The 20,052-nt window shown below is 44.9% G+C and overlaps 1 protein-coding gene across 1 annotated transcript; it reads left to right on the forward strand.

Annotated features, from left to right (window-relative positions):
• Positions 1 to 80: 80 nt before the first annotated feature.
• Positions 81 to 19,581, forward strand: LOC108938547 (kinesin-like protein KIF27). The gene is made up of 17 exons (XM_018759141.1): positions 81 to 134; positions 751 to 1,085; positions 1,292 to 1,489; positions 2,412 to 3,331; positions 3,648 to 3,791; positions 5,197 to 5,391; positions 6,205 to 6,380; positions 6,536 to 6,654; positions 7,078 to 7,281; positions 7,624 to 7,757; positions 8,458 to 8,643; positions 9,093 to 9,194; positions 10,718 to 10,894; positions 11,100 to 11,315; positions 12,335 to 12,535; positions 18,259 to 18,457; positions 18,749 to 19,581. The coding sequence occupies exons 2-17, from the start codon at positions 797 to 799 to the stop codon at positions 19,123 to 19,125; spliced, it is 3,837 nt and encodes a 1,278-aa protein (XP_018614657.1). The 5' UTR covers positions 81 to 134; positions 751 to 796; the 3' UTR covers positions 19,126 to 19,581.
• The last annotated feature ends 471 nt before the right edge of the window (positions 19,582 to 20,052 follow it).

A 20,052-nucleotide genomic window follows, 5' to 3' on the forward strand; every position in this document is an offset into this window, starting at 1 on the left:
GCATGTTTCTCCTCGTTTGCACCCTCCCAGACATGTGCCCGAGAGGACACTTGCAGGCCACTTCTGCTCCTCCCTTGCCTTGGAAACCACGCCATCCATCCACGGGGTATCGGTGAATATCTTGTGAGCTGCAGGTAAGCGCCAACGTCGCGGTGTAGCTCTGTAGGGCTTTTTTTCTTTACAGCTTGCTATGAAAACTCCTGTCGGGGTTTTAAATGGTGCAGGCACGTGCACGAGGCATCCCGGCTCACCGGAGAGAGAGGCCGTGTCTCCTCTCTTGTCGAACGGGACAGGAGTTGTCTGCCGCGCTGCTCCTGTTCAAAAAAACCTTCACGCTGCCTCCCAGCCCCCGTGAATCTGTCGCGTTGCTTACGTTTACGCTACATTTATACGTGCAGGAGATGCTTTTCTTTACTCTCGAAGAACAGTCACTTGTCCAATACGACTCTTTCTACTAGCACTCATTCCAGAAGTAGCTGCATATAAAATTGATGGCAAGCCTCCAGGCCACTCCGTGTCACATTCAACTTATGACCTTTTTGAGTAATGAACCAATTCTCAGTCTGAATTAAGTTTGCAAGTAGGGAACTCATTGTACTCTGCTTTGTGTGTGTAGTATGGTACCATGGTATATGGCAATACGGTATATGTGATAAATCAGTGATACACGGGTTTTTCTCATCTTCCCAGTCTTCACTTAAGTTCACCATCTTCTCTATGTCCTGTGCTCTTTTTTTTTTTTTTTTTTAGTTTTTTTTGCTAGAAACAGTAAACAGTGTGCGGACTCACAGGGGAGATGAAGGTGAAGGTGGCTACGCGCATCAGACCCCTTCTGCCTGCAGAGATCCTGCAGAACCAACAGGTGTGTGTGCGCGTGGTGCCCGGCGCTCCGCAGGTGCTGCTAGCACGGGACCGTGCCTTCGCATTTGACTTTGCCTTCGGACCAAAAGCCCAGCAGGATGAAGTCTATTGCACTTGTGTAAAACCCCTGGTGGCCTCTCTGATGGATGGCTACAACGTCACAGTGTTTGCATATGGCCAGACAGGATCTGGAAAGACGTACACCATTGGCGCAGGACACTTTGGTGAGTAACAAAAGAAATGTGTTGTACTGATTGGGAAATAGTTTCAGACTTCTTTGTTACTTCGGAGGAAAGGACATTGCACCGATGAAGTACAGTAGGATGGTTTGTCCCATGCCATGTGGAGTTGTGTGTGCTGCATTGGCATCTTTGATACCAACCCAAACCCACTCCCTTGCCTTTCCGTTTTCACTGGATTTTCCCAAAAGTTTCCAGCGCCGAAGAAGAGAGAGGAATCATCCCTCGTGCTGTCCAGGACATCTTCCAGTGCATTTCTGAGAAACACAACATGGACTTTTCGGTGAAGGCTTCTTATATTGAAGTGTATAAGGAGGAGCTGAGAGACCTTTTGGAGCTGGAGACATATTCAAAGGACATTCAAATACGTGAAGATAAGGGCAATACCGGTAGGTAGAGCAAACAGGTATAAAGCACAGTTAAACACACTCTAGCGAGGCATTCCATGTCTGTGCTTCATCAGATAGCGTTAAGCAAATAACACGTGTCCCTGGTGGTGGACACACCTTCCAGACTTTTTGAATGTGTGTTGGAGTAGCAGCTGTCACTAGTATCAAATGTCAGTAGAGTAGTCCCCCCTTATCTGCGGGTTCGCTTTCCACGGTTTCGGTTACCCCGAAAATATTAAAATGGAAAATTCCAGAAATAATTCATAAGTTTTAAATCGTGTGCCATTCTGAGTAGCGTGATGAAATCTCGTGCCGTCCTGCCCGGGACGCGAATCATCCCTTTGTCCAGTGTATCCATGCTGTATATGCTACCCACTCGTTTGTCACTTAGTAGCCGTCTCAGTTATCAGATCGACTGTCGCGGTGTTCAGACCTACTCCTACTATTCCTACTACTGTGTTAAAGTAATTTTTTTTTTTTTTTAAATTAAATAAAAAAACTTTATTTAAAAAATCAATACTTATGAGGCCGTGGGAATTGGTCCTTATTTTTCTTTCTTTTTCTGTATAGGAAGAAAACATAGTATACATAGGGTTCGGTATTATCCACGGTTTCAGGCATGCACTGGGGGTCTTGGAACATATCCCCTGCAGATAAGGGGGGACGACTGTATTAATAACGGAATTGAGTCCTTTGTTAAAATATGAAGATGCATCTCTTTGCTTACGCAGTTTGTCTTATATGAGCTGCAGTGAGGAGGGTTGGATAAAGAATGCAAGATCTCAAAGGTGCTAAGCTCTGATTGTGTAGCTGTGGGGTTGATTATAGAATATAGATGTCTGCTCAGAGGATTCCTTCACTGGGTGAGCTGTAGTGACAGAGGTGTCAGTTTGTTCTGAAGATATTCTCCACTGTGTGCCAGTGTTGGTTGGAGCACGGGAGACTGTGGTGGAATCAGCTGATGAGCTGCTCGGTGTGCTGGAGGCAGGTAACGCAGTACGTCGCACAGGCACCACCCAGGTCAATGAGCGCTCCAGCCGCTCCCACGCCATCTTCACAATCTCTCTCACTCAGCACAACCCTGTGGCCAACCACACCCTCTCCTCCAAGTTCCACCTGGTGGACCTGGCAGGGTCAGAGCGGGTTGCCCGGACAGGCAACACGGGCCAGCGCCTCCAGGAGTCGGCTCAGATCAATAGTGGGCTGCTAGCGCTGGGCAACGTGATCCGTGCCCTGGGAGACTCGCGCAAACGTGGGCATGTGAACTATCGTGATTCTAAGATCACCCGTCTGCTGAGGGACTCCTTGGGTGGTAATGCTCAGACAGTCATGATCACCTGCCTTAGCCCTTCGTCTCTCAGTTTCCATGAGACTCTCAGCTCGCTCAAGTTTGCCAGCTGCGCCCGTGCCATCCAGAACAAGCCTGTGGTGAACTGGGATCCAGGCCAGGAGAGAATGGGGGAGCTGGAGCTGGAGGTGCGAACGCTGCGGGAAGCGTTGAGGGACCGAGAAGGGGGCAGTCAGGTTTCTCGGGACAAGCGGGAGCAAAGCCAAGCTAAGGCTCGAGTCCTGGCAGACCAGTTGGCTAAGCAGCAGCAGGAGCTCCTCCAGCTCCATAACCTCACAGAAGATGCTGCTCACCTACTGTTGGAACTCCGAGACTCTTCCTTGAACCCCTCCATGAACCCCGAGCAAAGCCAGCGCCTGCAGGAATGGCTGGAGACACACATGAAGGTGCTGAATCAGAAGTCCACTCATCAGCCCAGTTCTTGGAAGGGTGCAGGGGAAGAGTCGCAACACATCACTGTTGTGCAGCTCAGGCGAGATCTCAAAAAGTGCCAGGTACCTGTCCTGTTGTGTGTGTGTGTGTGTGTGTGTGTGTGTGTGTGTGTGTGTGTGTGTGTGTGTGTGTGTACGCGTGCTCTGTGTTTGCATGAAATGTGAGAGAACATACTACTTTTTGCAGCTATTAGAGAACCTGCTTATTTATAGGCTTAGGGTTCTGTGTTATCAGCAGGTCTGAATTTACCACTATTAACCAACTAAATGTGACGGAGGATTGTCAGACTTGAATATTTTTATTAATGAAATTAATACTTCTTACATTTTTCAATTCTTTCTGTTTTTCTGTGGCTGCTGGGTGCGGTCCTGTCTCTAGGATGCCTTGTCCATAGATGAGCAGGTACTGTCTCAGAAGGAGGAACAGCTGCAGCAGCTGCAGGAGCAGGTGCACCAACTGGAGCAGGAGCGCCAAGGGAACTTCAGGGCTCTGCTGGAGGAGAGGAGGAGGAGTCGTCTGCAGGTGAGACCATTGGGAGTGAATGCCCAGGAGGAGGCTTGAAAGAGCTTCTGAACCAAAACTGACGGTAACACCGAAGTGGTCACGCCGGACTGATCAACATAGATGTGAGGTTAACAAGGGAATGCGTCTGCCAGCACCAGTAATACCGATGACTTGAAAGTGGTGTTCCTGAGATAATGGAAGAGATCATATTCTCGGATGACGTTTGCGATGAAAGCAGTTCAGCAATTTTATGGTCAAGAGGGGATTTCACAAGCGCTGTTTACTGGAATCCATTGCAGAGAGGTAATATTTTGTGTTTTCATAACACTTGTGCAAAGTAACCTTCAGTATTGTTTCAGATTACCTGGGTGTGTCATTTATTTGATGAATTTCTAGGATGACTCTTATCCAAAGGAACTTAACTACTGTTTGATTACTTTTTGCACCGGATATACAAATACAGATGCTCCTCAACTTACGACTTTTCGACTTTACGATGGTGAGCTGGTGATAGACATGCAGTAGAAAACGTACTTCGAATGTTGAATTTAGATTTTTTTCCCGGGCAACTGATATGCGGTGTGATACTCTCTCGTGATGCTGGGCAGCGGCAGCAATCCGCATCTCCCGGTCTGTCACGCGGTCGTTATACAGATAGATACCCCCCGATCTACGTTGTGTTTTGCGCATCCATAAGGTCACAGAAACACCCATCTGCGTCTCCTGCTACTGGTGGGAAGAAGAAGAGGAGGGCAATTACTGTTGAGGAGAAACCCAAGATAATTGCCCAGCATGAAGGCGGCAAGTCCGTAATGGCCATCGCACATATGCTAGGCTATGATTTTCGGTAGGGTTAGGTGTATTAAATGCATTTTCGACTTATGATGGGTTTCGCGAAACGTAACCCCATCGTAAGTTGGGGACCACCTGGAGATACCACTCAGTTTGCAGCATGGTGGTACAGTGAGTAACCCTGGTGCTTCACAGCACCGGGGCTGTTTGGGAGTAGGTTTGAATCCAGATCACTCAGTGTTGAGCTTACATGTTTGGCCTGGTTTGCGTGGGTTTCCTCCAGATGCTCTGGTTGTCGCCCACAGTCCAAAGACTTGTGTTTCAAGTGAATTGGTCACTAAATTGCCAGCAGTTTGTGAATGTGTAAGTGCCCAAGTGTTTGTGTGGCTGCTATGCGGTGGACTGGCATTCTCAGCCTTACACCCTGTGCTTCTGGAATAGGCTTCAGACCGCTGCGACCCTGAGTTGGACAAGTGTTTACTGATCGTGAGCGAATGACTGTGTACTCCAGTTGTACAAATACTACTGAATATTGACCAGTTATGGCAACAATGTTTTTTTTTTTTTTTTTTTTCCCCCCAAGGATTGCAGTATTCTTCGTGTTTTAGTTAATGTTTTAATAATGTTACAGAATGAGAAACTTGAGGAACAACAGATGTTGATCAATCAACTGAGAAGTGACCTCAGGACCTCGAGGACCTGCACTTCTGAAGTACCTGTGGAAGTCGGGACATCTGGGAACTCTGTGCAGAGACCACACAGTGTCCCTTTACCCAACTGGCTGCTGACAGATTCACATAATCATGGCATAACAGGCAAACGGAAGGTAAGTCCTTCACTCATGGACATAGATGGGACTGGAAAACATAAATACACACACACACACACACACACACACACACACACACACACATTTTCAGAACCGCTTGTCCCATACGGGGTCACGGGGAACCGGAACCTACCCGGCAACACAGGGCGTAAGGCCGGAGGGGGAGGGGACACACCCAGGACAGGATGCCAGTCCGTCGCAAGGTACCCCAAGCGGGACTTGAACCCCAGACCCACCGGACAGCAGGACTGTGGTCCAACCCACTGCGCCACTGCACCCCCTCGAAAACATAAATACTCCCTCCTATACCTTGTTTTCTTGCAGTTAGAGAAGAATGGTGTTTAGAGGAAGCACTGGCTGACATTGGGATGAGATTACCTTCGTATAGTGCTGTTTATGGATCACTGTTGGATTTTTCTGGATAACTAGGAGAGTTTTTACAAATATTGCTATTTATGGAGAAATCAGGAGAGAAGGGAATACTCTCCTTAGTAAAGACTAGGAGCATATAGGGGTGCAATGTGCGGTTCTGCTTTGCATGCCCAACACGTCGTCTCACTTTATGATTAATGTACACACACACACACACGCACACAGGGGGCGTAAGGCTGGAGGGGGAGGGGACACATCCAGGACGGGACTCCGTCACAAGGCACCCCAAGCGGGACTCGAATCCCAGACCCACCAGAGAGCAGGACCCGGCCAAGCCCGCTGCACCACCGCGCCCCCTAGTAATTAATGTAGATTTATGTATATGTTTGTATGTGTCTTTACATGTGCATTTCTATACATATGTATCTCTGTGTGTAGGTACACACTAGTCCACCAGCATACTCTCTGGAAAGAGTGGTGGCAGCCTTCAAGACTCGCAGTCAGTTACTCCTAGCTCAGATTGAGGAGAATGAAGAAGTACTGACCCAGGACATGGCCACTGACTTTGCAGAAGAGAACAATAAGGAAGAGAAGAACCACCCCAAAAGTTTGAGGTGACTGGCACTTTAGAAGTAGTGTTCAGATAGGTTTCTGTCTAAAACAGGGTGATGACAATCAACACAAGGAAGGAGTGAGTGGTTGTGTGAAAGTGAGTTATTTTGATGAGTCAGTACCAGTGAATGAGTCTCTGTTCCTTTGGGTCTGGTAGGCGCTCCAAGAACCGCACCTGGACCCGTAGGCACAGCCAGAATACACACACTGGAAATGGCGTGGATAGACAGCTGCCGCTGGAGTGGGGTATCCCTCGCCATGTTGAATACTCTGCAGGTACACCCACTACACCAACTTCCCGAGAGACTCTACTTACCTATTCCTCCATTACAGGGATGGCCAAGCCGGCACACTTCCAGGGCCTCCAAAGTGCCAGATTTATACCCAACTCACCAGCTGATGTAACTAAAGTAATAACAGTAAAGCAATTAGGATCTGAGGTTTAATGAAAACGAACACAACCCAAAGCTCAAGTACTAGGACTTGCCTAAGTTTTGTTGTTTTCTTTCAAATTCTGTGCCAACAGCCCATGTGCCGTACGAATTGATTCAGTCTAGATTAACAGGCGCTCGAGTTGACTTATCCATAGTGAGCACATTTTAATCTGATTGAGAGGTGGCAGTCTTTGTTGGATAGAAGAATGCAAACCTCTTAGCTTTGGAGGGTATAACCTTTCCTCCGCACTTTGCCTCATGACAGAGCATGTTGAGTTTTGCTATGGATCAAATCCCGACACTGCGGACGGTTCCATGGAAGAGCATGCTTTGAGGAGCAGTAAAACAGTGCACTTGCAGCACTTAAAGGAAGCAGAGCTACGTTATTGTCATGCCCAGCAGAGGATCAAGGAGCTTGACTTCAACATCCGTCTAAAGGAAGATCTCATCAAAGAACTGGTTAAAACTGGTAATGTTGTACCCTAAAAAACAAAATTCAATGAAGTAATTCTATCATACGTGAGGAGACGATCTAAAGTTATGAATCACCTGTTAACCCAGGGTGCTTCATAGATTTTCTGACTAGGTGACACTTCTGTTTTTAGCTATGCAAATGTGTTAGTTTTTCCCTCTTGATTAGTGTAGTGCCGACGCATTGGCTGGTGACAGATGAGCTGTATTTAAATGTGTGCATGAGATTTGTGTGTGAGGCATACAGCTGTGTCTGCATGGGCATGCAGATGGTGAAAGAGGTGCATGTTTGCATGTTGGTGTATGGCACTGTAAGTTGCGTGTGTCCTGTCTGATCTAGGGAAGGACGCGCAGGCTGTGAACAGACACTACGCAATGAAGATCTCGCAGCTGGAGAAGGAGGTCGAACAGGGCAGAAACAGACAAAGACGCCACAGTGAGGGCCAGGGAAGCTCAGAGAATGCCTGCAACATGGTAAAACGCCTCCGTGTACACTGAAAGCATGAAAGCATGTTCCCAGTAGATCAGAATGCTGGTAACATCCACTTGGTGCTTTCTTGATATGTTTTCATGTGTCACTGCAATTAGGACAGGTTATTGTGATTATTTCTACTCCAGTGACTGTGTATGTCCCTTACTGACAAAGACTGAGTGCCTGTTCAAGGTCCTTTGTGATGGAGTGTGTCTGTGTACCGCTAAATGGAGCAGCAGATAACATAAGTGGTGAAGGACATGGGTTTGTATCCTGAGCACTACTATTAAGTATGGTACTTAGTCAGAATTGTTCTGGTAAATGCTTAATTAAAGCCTCTCTTTTAATACCTCCAACAGTCCTTGCACTGCCAGAAAGCTGTTTTACACTCTCAACACTTTGGCTAACCGTGTTTAATAAATGTAATAAAGTAGGCCGAAATTAAACACTAAATGCAAGAGATATGTGGTGCAAGTTAGAACTTTGCAAATGGGATCGTGTGATTCTCAAATTGCGTTAAAGTTTGCTTTAACGTAAATTGTATTTACGTTTAATTTCTTCATTGCGATATATCCAAATCACATAGTTATAATACCTGTTTTGGCAGAACTGACTGTGAGTGTGTACTCCTAAGGAGGAGATGTATACGTCTCTCTAAAGGTGAAGGTGAGACCGTGTGCATTTGTATCCTTGGCCTTGCAGGACCAGTGTGACGCACAGGCTTTGACTGCCTTGTCCTCCCAGAGCGAGCGCAGTCGTGTGGAGATGGAGCTCAGTGTGGACTACATGAGGAGGCAAAGTGAGCGGCTGCAGGAGCAGCTGAGGGAGGAGGCAGATAGGAGGAGGAGCCTGCAGGCAGACATCACCAGGGACCAGCAGAGAATCAGGGTAAGGCTTTCATAAAGCGTATTTGCATTACCCTTCTCACACACTATATTACATCACCTTTTTCAGTGTTTTCCAGACCTTAAAATCTGAATCACATTGCAAGAGAGGAACTGGGTTTAAAATGACTGAGTACTATTATTAGTATTTTGTTTCTTAGGTGATGATTTTATTTAAAGCAGGCTAGTGTTGTAGCCAAGAATTGCATATTTTACTGGAGCGGTACAGGGGTTAAACAGTAGCCCTACTTGGAACTTGGAACTACTTAAGCTTTCGTTAATCAATTACGCTACCTGTACCTTTGTTTTGGTGACCATGAAAATGTGTTTTCATGACGTATGAAACATGTAATGCTTGGTTTTCGGACTTCTCAGTGTTACTAGTTCAGTAAGAAAGTTTGGTAAATGGCATTTGATGGCATTGCTTCAGGAAGAATTCTCGCTGTGTTGCAGGAGCTGCAGTTGAAGTTTGATAAGCAGAAGGAAGCACTCTCAGAGAACACAGAGGAAACAACTGATGGTAACAATTTGGAACTGAAAGACTTGGAAGAGCAGGTACACAATTTCTTTAGTACTTTACGTTCATTTATATACATTCAAAATACACAGGAAAAGATGTTATACCCCGTGCGTATTTTTCAACGGCTGTACACAAGGACCCAGTCCAACCACCAACCTGAAACTACAGAGAACAACACCCAGCATAGCCAACATACATCTTCATGCCCTGAAACCAAGATGCTTAACTGACCTAACCCACCCACCAAACCGAAACTAATCCCGCCAACAAAAACCAAACCAACAAATCAGATCTAACCCACCAACAAATAACCAAACCAAACCTAACCCACCAATACAAAACACCAAACCACACCCACCAACAAAACACCTAAAGCAAGCTTAACCCAACAAACCAGCCATTCAGCCAACCCACTAACAATAACCAACCACCAAACCACACCCAACAAAGCCAAACCTACAGACCAAGTCAACCGCCAACAGAAACCAACCAAGCTTGCTCCCACCAACACAAAAACTAACCATCAAACCAAGCAGACCAAGTCTAACACATCAACTCACAACCATCAACAAAACCAAGCCAACAAACAAGCCTAACAACCAACCATCAAACCACAGCCACCAAAGCCAAACCAACAAACCAAGTCTAACCCACCAACACAAAAACCAGCAAACCACACCCACCAACAAAACCAAACCAACAAACCACATCTGATCCACCACCAAAAAAGCAAACCAAGGCTAACCACCAACACAAAAAACCATCAAACAAACCCAACAAAGCCAAATCAACAGACCAAGCCTAACTCACCAACAAACCACACCACCTACAATCTGTATTGATTCCAGTAGTCTTAACATAGCTATGAACATAAAACGGCAAAGTAATAGATAGTAAAGGGTAGCACAAATCATGATCAGCCAAATGTAATGTACAAATATAATAAAAACACGCAATTTCGTGCAGCTTGAACATAAGTAAATGTCTTCTAGATGTCATTATGAATGAATCAAGGTTTTTCAATTGTCCGAGAAAATATCTGTGAAGCCCAACAATTTTTCTATCTGAACTCAGATCTGAGTTTCGCCTCTACGTTCATGTCCAGAATCTATATTTTAGCTTGATCAAAGCTCTGGAAAAAAAATACTGAGTTGCAGAGGCAGATGAAACCAACCATTAAAATAGAAATCTGGAAATGGCCAATTTCCAAATGTCTGTTGAATCCCAAGGAAGTGCCTTTAACGTTCTGGATTTTTGAAATAGGTTGAAAATGCCAGTTTTAAGTTTTCCAGGCACTTTTTCCCCCTCAGGAATTTGCTGTTCTCCTTTCTTGTTTAACCATTTTGCAGCACCAAATATAGCATAGTAGCATCAAACCATTTAAGACTCTTGTTGGGTATCAATGCTTTATTTTTTTTTTAAAAAAAAAAAAAAAAAAGCCTTTCTGTACATTTCTCTTGCCAATTCTCCCCAAGTGGCCACTGTGGAAGGTGTTGCAGGCCCCAGCTGTAGATTAACAGTTGTGTTATGATGCAGTAATGGCTCCCTCTTGATGCAGAGACTAGAGGAGCAGCGTCAATGGCTCGACCAAGCAGAAGAGATGGTCTTACAGCAGAGAAAGACTCTGGCTGAGCTGCAGGAAGAGCTCAGGCAGAGGGAGGAGATTATCAGCCGCAGAGAGGCCTTTTTTCAGGAGAAGAGCCACCTTGAGATGAAGAAAATGCGCTCTAGTCAGGTGAGATGTGCCCTCATGATAGCAGGGTTGAGCAGTAGCCAGTACGTCTATGTGGAGCAATTGTAATTTCAGAAATGCAGCATGGACCAGTAGTCAATGCAGTGCTGTATATACATACTTGTAACAGCTGTTTACTCAGCAGTATTGGAGCATGCCATTTTGGTTAAAAACATGACTATTACCCATATTCACCTCCTGTGGTCAGGCTCTGAATAGGGATCTGCTCCAGGTCTCATCTCGCCTGGCCACAGTAGACCAGGAACTGGAGAAAAAAAATGCCCAACTACAGGGCAGTCCGTTGGAAGTCAGGGCCTCCCTGTCCTGCGAACTGGATAGCCTTCAGCAGGAGAGGGAGCGTCTGCACAAGAGGAGGGACAGTCTGGAACTGAAGCTGAAAGATGGCAGCGTGCTCACTCCTGAGGTACACTTGTAAAGTATCAAACAGCACTGCATGGTGGAATATCAGCACCAGGCTAGTTCTCACACGTCATTACCCTCCTTATTTCTGCTAAAACTTTGACTGACTATTTAGGACACTTTATATATAACGGTGGTTTAAATTATAGGGGCATTGTCATAAAGGATATGTGAAGGATGCAGTAACTACTCATTGATTCTTTCATAAACCTTCATGCCAGTTGTAGGTGGATGTGATTTGTACTAGTTCTCATTCTGCATCAAGTATTTACTACCTAGTTTAACCTGTAGGGATGCAGGGGTGGACCAGGTAATGGAAACACCACATGAAAAGTGAGTTAAACTTTGAGGTAACTTAATCACAGTTACAAACCCATTTGCAGTAGGTAGACATACCAGATTGATTGCTCATAGTAGTATATGTCATTAGTATATGTCAGCTATAAAATTTGAGTTTTCAAAGCTACATAAATCAACTTGCAAAGTTCCAAAGAGGCCAAATGGTGCATCAGCAACTGCAGAAATCACAGGTCTGCATCCAAGTCTTTCCTTCTGTTGATATAATGCATCATTTCCCCCCAGTGGGTCAAGGGAAGGTGTCAACAATAATGACAGCATATGCCAAGCATGGACAAACTGCATTGGAAAAGAACAGCAGTGGTCGCCAGTTGTGTTTTGTTACAATGGTCATAGAATATGAAGAAGTTTTACAGGACGAGGTGCACCGCAGTGCTTTTTTTAATGACAGTATTCCAAGGTGACTTGGAGCTCTTCTGAAAGTTAAATGGAGGCCTTGCTTCTAAGTAGGTCCTTGTTATTAGTATGTTGTTAGACATTTCCATTATTCTGTTCACGCCTGTAGGGAGTCAGGAGTTTTTTCCCTCCAAGTTTGATTAGCTGGCTGAGACTTGAATCCACCTGGTCACATTTCCATAAAATAGGCGTAGGCCCTGATCCAACATAATGAAATTGATTGAAAATGTGGATAAATCAATTTAAAAGCTACATTTTTTTCTCCTACAGGAAGAACATACTCTGTTCCAGCTGGAGGAGGGATTGGAGGCTCTCGATGCTGCCATCGAGTACAAAAACCACACAATCAGTAGTGCCCAGAAACTGCTGAAGGATACGTCTCAGGCTACCTGCTCCACTGACATCATGGGAAAACTTTGCACCCTTTCCTACCCACAGGTCAAGGCTCTGCTCCTTAAGTACTTCAACAAGGTATGTGGCTTAAGAGAGTCCTAAAGAATGTGACACTGAGTTAATCACTTACAGTATTTGTGCAGCGGTACTGTCAAAGGCCCTGGCCTCTCAGACGTGGTAACTTTATTGGTATAGATCCTTATTAAAAAGACCTGTACCTTTACTGTTTTATCAAAAGCACTTGTGTTTTTTAATGGTCCAAAATTTACAGGTGCATGTGCTGACACCAAACTACAAAAAGATGTTGGTTTTATGAAGTGAGGTGCCAAAATACAATATTATTTCAATAATTCAGTAACTATAGGTAACATGTGTTGAGCATCTTTAGGCATTGGTGAATTAAATAATTATGCTGACAGTTTCCTTCATGTTCAGACACAGACTATTCTGTTTTATAGTGACATATAGTAGTTACATGTTAACCCAATGACTTGAATAACAAGGTTAATTAATTCTAATTTATCTCATTAATAGATAAACCTTTATGCAGCTACTTGTGTTCATGTATAATATGGTTCATATGGTGGAATCAAGTTAACTGTACCTTAGAATCACTTGTCTGCATCCAAGTCTCTCCTTCTGTTGATGTAATGCATTATTTGTATTTTTCTCTGAGGGGTACAGTATGTTGCTTTGGAGAACAGCATCTGCTAAATAAATAAATGTAAATGTAAGTGCATTTCTGCCGTGAAGCGATTGAATTAACATTTCTTATGAAAAAAATCAGTTCCCAGATGAAAATTTTTCACCTAAAATTAATTAAATAACCAAAATAAAAGATGTTTTTATCCATAATGACAATGCCAGTATATTTTATATTTGTAGCAAAAATTATTTTTAGCTTTTTTTTTAAATATTGTGGTTTCATTAATGAATGTATTATCAACAACCACATGTCAACTGCAAAGGGGGCGCGGTGGCGCAGTGGGTTGGACTGGGTCCTGCTCTCTGGTGGGTCTGGGGTTCGAGTCTCGCTTGGGGTGCCTTGCGACGGACTGGCGTCCCGTCCTGGGTGTGTCCCCTCCCCTTCTAGCCATACGCCCTGTGTTACCACGTAGGCTCTGGTTCCCTGCAACCCCGTATGGGACGAGTGGTTCCGAAAATGTGTGTGTGTGTGTGTCAACTGCATGTTTGTGCTGGTCCAGAGTCTACTTCAGAAGCAGAGGGCATAAGACATGGCACTTTGGATGGAGACATTTAGATAATTTGACTTATGCATGTTTGTGATATCAAGAAATAGCCCCAAGAAGACTTACGTCAGTCTCCAAAGCACATAGACTGTGCTGTTAGAGGCACTTCCTAGTGTTACTAAGAATTGTTAGGCGCTGGATGATCTCTATGTGATTGTGAAATAACAGTTTTATTTATGCTAGTGTAAGGATATTCATGTTATTAAAGCTGCTTATACAGTTGTTCCATGCTTGCATGTTGGTGTGTGTGCACGTAAGCTGCAAAGATGGACAGTATACTCATCATTGTTTACTTAACTTTTTCCCCAAGAGTGAAAGGGTATGTGATCCTCACAATTAGCACTCTTTGGCTCTCTCCACTTCCTAGACTTTCCCATGTCCCATCCTTGTGTTATCCTTCACCAGTCACCCTTTATGTAAACGATACACATTTGTCACAAGTTAGACACATTCATTAAATCCGTCCTCATTCATGCTCCCTGAAAGAACACACATTGTCACAATGATTTATGTAACTGACTTTATAGTTACACATTTATGGTTTATTTCCGTTGTCTATGTGAACTCAAAGGATCCAGGTGTTCACAACTCCAGGTACTACAGCAGCAGGTGGAATTTAAACCTGGATCCTTTGAGTGCAAGGCCCTGCAGCTCTTACCTCTGCACCACCTACTGCCCCTTATATCGCACAAATGTTGAAACGGCAAAATATATCAGCACCCATAAAGACCGATCCCTCACATATAAGGTGAATTGATTTATCATACAGGTATGTGCTTTAGAATTGTAGTTAAGAGCAAAAAAACGGATTAAACAAAAGCTTCCTTTGGACCAGAACTGCGCCCCCTCACCTGTCATGTCCTTGCTCAACCAGGTATAGAAATGACTGAAGAATCCAGTGCATCAAAATAGCCAGAACAAAAACTGTTAATCACTTTATTTCAATATATGACATGATTTACTTGGACAATATTTTTTAATAACATAAAAATATTTCATTATAAATGCAAATTTGGTAAGGAAGTGTCTTGAGGTGTGGCACAGAAGTACAGTATTATTAGTTATTTGATTACTATACAAATCCCTCCGCCAAGGGATTCCTTCGGGGTCCCCTGCCGGTCCCAAGCCCGGATAAAGGAGGAGGGTTGGGCATGGGGCTAGCGACCCCATCCCGTAAAAAACCCACACCGCTACAGAAATGCCAACAAGTACTCAAGACATCTCGGTCTTGGGCGAAGATGGACTTCCAGCTGGAAGTCTTATGGCGCGGAGTAGTGAAAGCCAGAAGCATCTGGAAGCTGCTCAGCCGATCACCATCCTTTCAACCAAGGCCACCCTTAATATCGGGACGTGGAATGTGAGGACCATGTACGAAGCTGGAAAGGCGGCACAGGTGGCCGCAGAAATGAGGGCCTACAGACTCACCATCTTGGGAATCAGCGAGTCACGGTGGACTGGCTCAGGCCAGAAGAGGCTATCATCAGGAGAGATGCTGCTGTTTTCAGGACACGAGGAAGACAACGCCCCCCACACCCAAGGTGTGGCTCTGATGTTAAATAAGACAGCCCAGAGAGCTCTTACCGGATGGGAGGCCCATGGACCATGCATCATCACAGCAACCTTTAGAACTAAGATGAGAAGGATTAGCATGAATGTCGTGCAGTGCTACGCCCCAACTAATGACAGCAATAAAGAGCAGAAGGAGGACTTCTACAACAGACTGCAGACCGTCATCCAGAGTTTGCCAGGAAGACACGTCACCATTGTCATGGGAGACCTCAATGCCAAGATTGGTAGCGACAACAGGGGCTATGAGGAGATTATGGGGCAGCAAGGACTAGGTGAGATGAATGACAATGGAGAAAGATTTGTCAGCCTATGTGCCACAAGCAACCTGGTCATTGGCGGAAGCATCTTCCCTCATCGAAGGATTCATAAGGCAACCTGGGTTTCACCGGATCTATCTACAGAGAACCAGATAGACCATGTGTGCATCACAAGGAGGTTCCGGAGATCCCTGCAGGACGTACGCGCCAAGCGAGGAGCAGATGTTGCCTCAGACCATCATCTCCTTGTGGCTCACCTCAGGCTCAAGCTAAAGAAGACATGGACAGGAGAGACAAACCAACGCCAGAGATACAACACCGCCCTTCTCAAGGAGGCGACAAAGTTAGAGGAATACAGACTAACCCTCACCAACAAGTTCCAGGCTCTGCAGGAGCTTCTGGATGAGGAGACTATTGATATGAAATGGAAGGCAGTGAAGGAGGCAATGATAAAAACATGCCAGGAAGTACTAGGCCCCAGGAAATACAGCCACAAGGAGTGGATCTCAGTGGAGACCATGAAGGAGATACAGGAAAGGAAGGAAAAGAGGTTAGCTCTTAACAACAGCCGTACACGGGCCGAGAAAGCCAGAGCACAGGAAGCATACAGGGAGGCCAACAAAAGTATAAAGAGGAGCATCAAGATTGATGAAAATAAATACTTTGACTCTCTGGCTATTGAGGCTGAAGAAGCAGCTCGACAAGGGAATATGAAAGATCTATACACCACTACAAAAAAGCTGTCTGGAAAGTTTAACAAACTAGAAAGGCCTGTAAAGGACAAGGAGGGAAGGACCATCACTGGAGATGAGGGACAGAAGAAAAGATGGGTAGAGCACTTTGACGAGCAGGACCCACCAGACATCCAGCCAGCTGCTGTAGACCTGCCTATCGATTGCAGGGAGCCCACCAGGGAGGAGATCCGTAAGGCCATCAAACTGCTGAAAATTGGCAAGGCAGCAGGACGTGACAACATTCTAGCAGAGGCATTGAAAGCAGACATCGAAACCACAGTAGAGATGCTATACCCCCTTTTCAAGAAAATCTGGGAGGAAGAACTTGTCCCAACAGAATGGAAGGAGGGATACCTCATCAAGCTACCAAAGAAAGGCGACCTCAGCAGCTGCTCCAACTATAGAGGCATAACACTCTTGTCGGTTCCAGGCAAGGTGTTTAATAGGATCCTCCTCAACAGAATGAGGGACACAGTTGACCAACAGCTCCGAGACCAGCAGGCAGGATTCCGGAAAGAGCGATCCTGCACAGATCAAATAGCCATGCTGCGTATTATATTGGAGAAGTCAATAGAATGGAACTCACCACTCTACATAAACTTCATTGACTATGAGAAAGCCTTTGACAGTGTAGACAGAGACACCCTGTGGAAGCTGATGAGACATTACGGAATACCAGAAAAGTGTACCAACATCATCAGGAACTCCTATGACGGGATGACCTGCAGGGTGGTGCATGGTCAGCAGCTCACTAGCGCTTTCCAGGTGCGAACAGGAGTTAGACAAGGATGTCTCCTGTCACCATTTTTGTTCCTGCTTGTGATTGATTGGGTGATGAAGACCTCCACAGCTGAGAAGCGACTTGGGATCCAATGGACACCTTGGGAACAGTTGGATGACTTGGATTTTGCAGATGACCTCGCCCTTCTCTCACATACCCACCAACAAATGCAGGAGAAGATCAGCACTGTGGCAGAGAACTCAGCACGAGTAGGTCTCATCATCCACAGAGGGAAAGCAAGATACTGAGGGTCAATGCAGGCAAGGACTCTCCAATCATACTTGATGGTGAAGCGTTAGGAGAGGTGGACAGCTTCTCCTACCTAGGCAGCATAATCGACAAGCAGGGTGGGACAGACGTCGACGTCAGAGTCAGAATAGGCAAGGCAAGGGCAGCTTTCCTGCAACTGAAGAACGTGTGGGGGTCCAGAGTTCTGACAGTTAAGATCAAGACCCGAATTTTCAACTCCAACGTAAAGTCAGTCCTACTTTACGGAGCAGAAACCTGGAGGACCACCATCACCACCACAAAAAAGATACAGACATTCCTTAACAACTGTTTGCGACAGATTCTCAGGATCCACTGGCCCGTGATCATCAGCAACCAAGAGCTATGGCAGAGATCAGGACAACAACCAGTTGAAGATGATATCCTGCAAAGACGCTGGCGATGGATCGGCCATACTCTGCGAAAGCCAGCTTCAAACACTACAAGAAGAGCCCTCACGTGGAACCCCCAAGGCAAGAGGAAGCGAGGCCGGCCAAAAAACACATGGCGACGCCACCTGGATGCAGAAACCAACAGGATGGGCCACACCTGGGGAAAACTGGAAAAACTGGCCCAGAACAGAGATGCCTGGAGAGCCCTTGTTGACGGCCTATGCCCCAAGAGGGGTAGTAGGCATTAGTAGTATACAAATATTGATATTGTCTTATTTTGTCATATCATGCTGTGTTCAGTTATAGCCTTTTACGTATAACAAGATTACTATTACTATTGCTAAGGTTATTTTAGATATTACTAAAATTAAAGTAAGTCACATAACCAGACCCCCTTCCATTAGCCTAGTCATGCAAGGAACTGCACTATACTTTTATGTTCGTAATTATTGTTTTAGAAAGCCTACAGCTGTACAACAGAAGTTAGAAATATATATGTCATTTAATTTCAACTGTTGAATAAATTTATTTTTTCCTTTCTCCGTTTCTAGGTGGTGTTTTTGCGAGAGGCGGAGCGACGACTGCAGCTGCGCTGTGAAGAGCTGGAGCTCCAGGCTGTCGAGCAGGAAGGCGTTGTGAGGGAACTTGAGGCTGCCTTACAGCGCCTGGCCTTGGACGCAGATCGCCGTCTCACGGAGCAGCAGAGGGAGCACCAGCATAGCATGCAACAGCTCCTGCAGCAATTCCAAGGTGATTTAAGACCGGAAGCTGATCTCTGCTGATTTGCATTTGCGGTGTCAGCTATGGCAAGGTGTCTCACATCCTGCCCTTGCGGCCCGTTCTGTTTTATTTATGCAATCAGGGTTTAAATGAATCAACTGGTTCGTGAAATTAACCAGCCTAGCCTTTTCTTCCAGTGTTAAGTTTGGGAAGTTAACACTTGAAGAACAGCGTTTAACAAGGGGAGCGAGAAAACCCATGTTGTTGCAGACCTGCAGATGAATGTTTCTGAAGAACTTTGAATGTATCTCTGTTCTCTAGGGAGCCCCAGTGGTGGCATTACGGAGAGCATGAAAGTGAACGAGGCCAAAATACAGCAGCTGGAGAAGGACCTGTTCTTCTACAAGATGACAAGTCGAGAGCTGAAGAAGAAGCTCAAAGAGCTAGTGAAGGACTGCCAGATCACGCAGTGCCCTTCCAGTCAAACACAGAACCAAAAGCCGGTGGACGGGATGTTGCACAGATCCGTAAAGGAGGGCGAGGATGATGGATGCAGGTGTGAGTTGGTTCCAGTGAGGCTGTCCCGCAAGGAGGTGTGCCAGCTTTCCACAGTGGACCTGTCCAGAAGGCGCACCATGTTGGCAGCCAGTTCAGGCTCTTTCCAGGAAGACTCCTTAGAGCTGTCCCAGAAAAACTGATTGATTGACTATTTTCTGATTGAAACTGATGAAAACTGTTCTCAGCCTCAGGTTCATAATATTATTAACCGTTTTACCACACACTCGTATTGATATAGCTAACGACCATATACAGCCCATAAATATGGATAGTCAATATGTGTGTTAGTGTGTTGTAAAAAGAGTTTGGTATAGCTGGAATTTTCTGCAAGTCATCGTGACAAAGTTAGGTCAGTTGTTTCTGATCCATTTCTAACTTGTGTCATAAAAGCTCATCCATGTGAGAAAACAACAAAACATGATTTCTCACAGAAATGCGCTACCTTAACCACTTGGTATATCCAGCTGTGCCACATTTTCCTAATGAGCATGGTTTTAATGATCATTCAAAGATCCTCTCCTGTAAAAAGTCACTTTTATACAAGCTGTCTTTCTTTTCTGTGCATATTTCTCACATTAGATGTGTAATATATTTGAAATGGCTTTTTATATGTTCTGTATATATTTGTTTTAGTATTTTCCTGTTTTTTAAATAAACATTTGTAATCTTTAATCTTAAATTCAGTACTTTATCCTACTGCCTCAGAACGATATGGTTGCATCTTTTATTGTTTGTACTCATATCAGTAAGATCCTATGTCCTACAGATTCTCCGTATGAAAGTAGCTATTAAATTTTATACGTCGCATTATCATTAGCTCTCAGAAATATAGTATTGAATTACAAACATTCTGCGTTACCAAGCAGGAGAGATGAAGCTAACACTGGCTGCCAGCTTAAATGTCTGCTCAAGGAGTTGTGAAAAATTCAACTAGACATTGGATTAAATAATATAATAATAATAGTAATGTAGTTTGTAACAAAAGTAGTAATATAAGGGTTAACAACACTGTTTTTAATACAGTACAGTAATAGTTAAGTGGTGTATGACAAAATGTATTAATTTCC

The sequence above is a fragment of the Scleropages formosus genome, chromosome 17, assembly GCF_900964775.1.
Source record: "Scleropages formosus chromosome 17, fSclFor1.1, whole genome shotgun sequence".
Lineage (NCBI taxonomy): Eukaryota > Metazoa > Chordata > Actinopteri > Osteoglossiformes > Osteoglossidae > Scleropages > Scleropages formosus.

Excerpts from the sequence above, each read along its gene's own strand:
- LOC108938547 (XM_018759141.1), top strand. The coding sequence starts at position 797 with ATGAAGGTGAAGGTGGCTACGCGCATCAGACCCCTTCTGCCTGCAGAG. Across the intron at positions 6,381-6,535 it reads AACCACCCCAAAAGTTTGAG|GCGCTCCAAGAACCGCACCT; the intron begins GTGACTGGCACT and ends TGGGTCTGGTAG. Across the intron at positions 6,655-7,077 it reads CCATGTTGAATACTCTGCAG|AGCATGTTGAGTTTTGCTAT; the intron begins GTACACCCACTA and ends GCCTCATGACAG.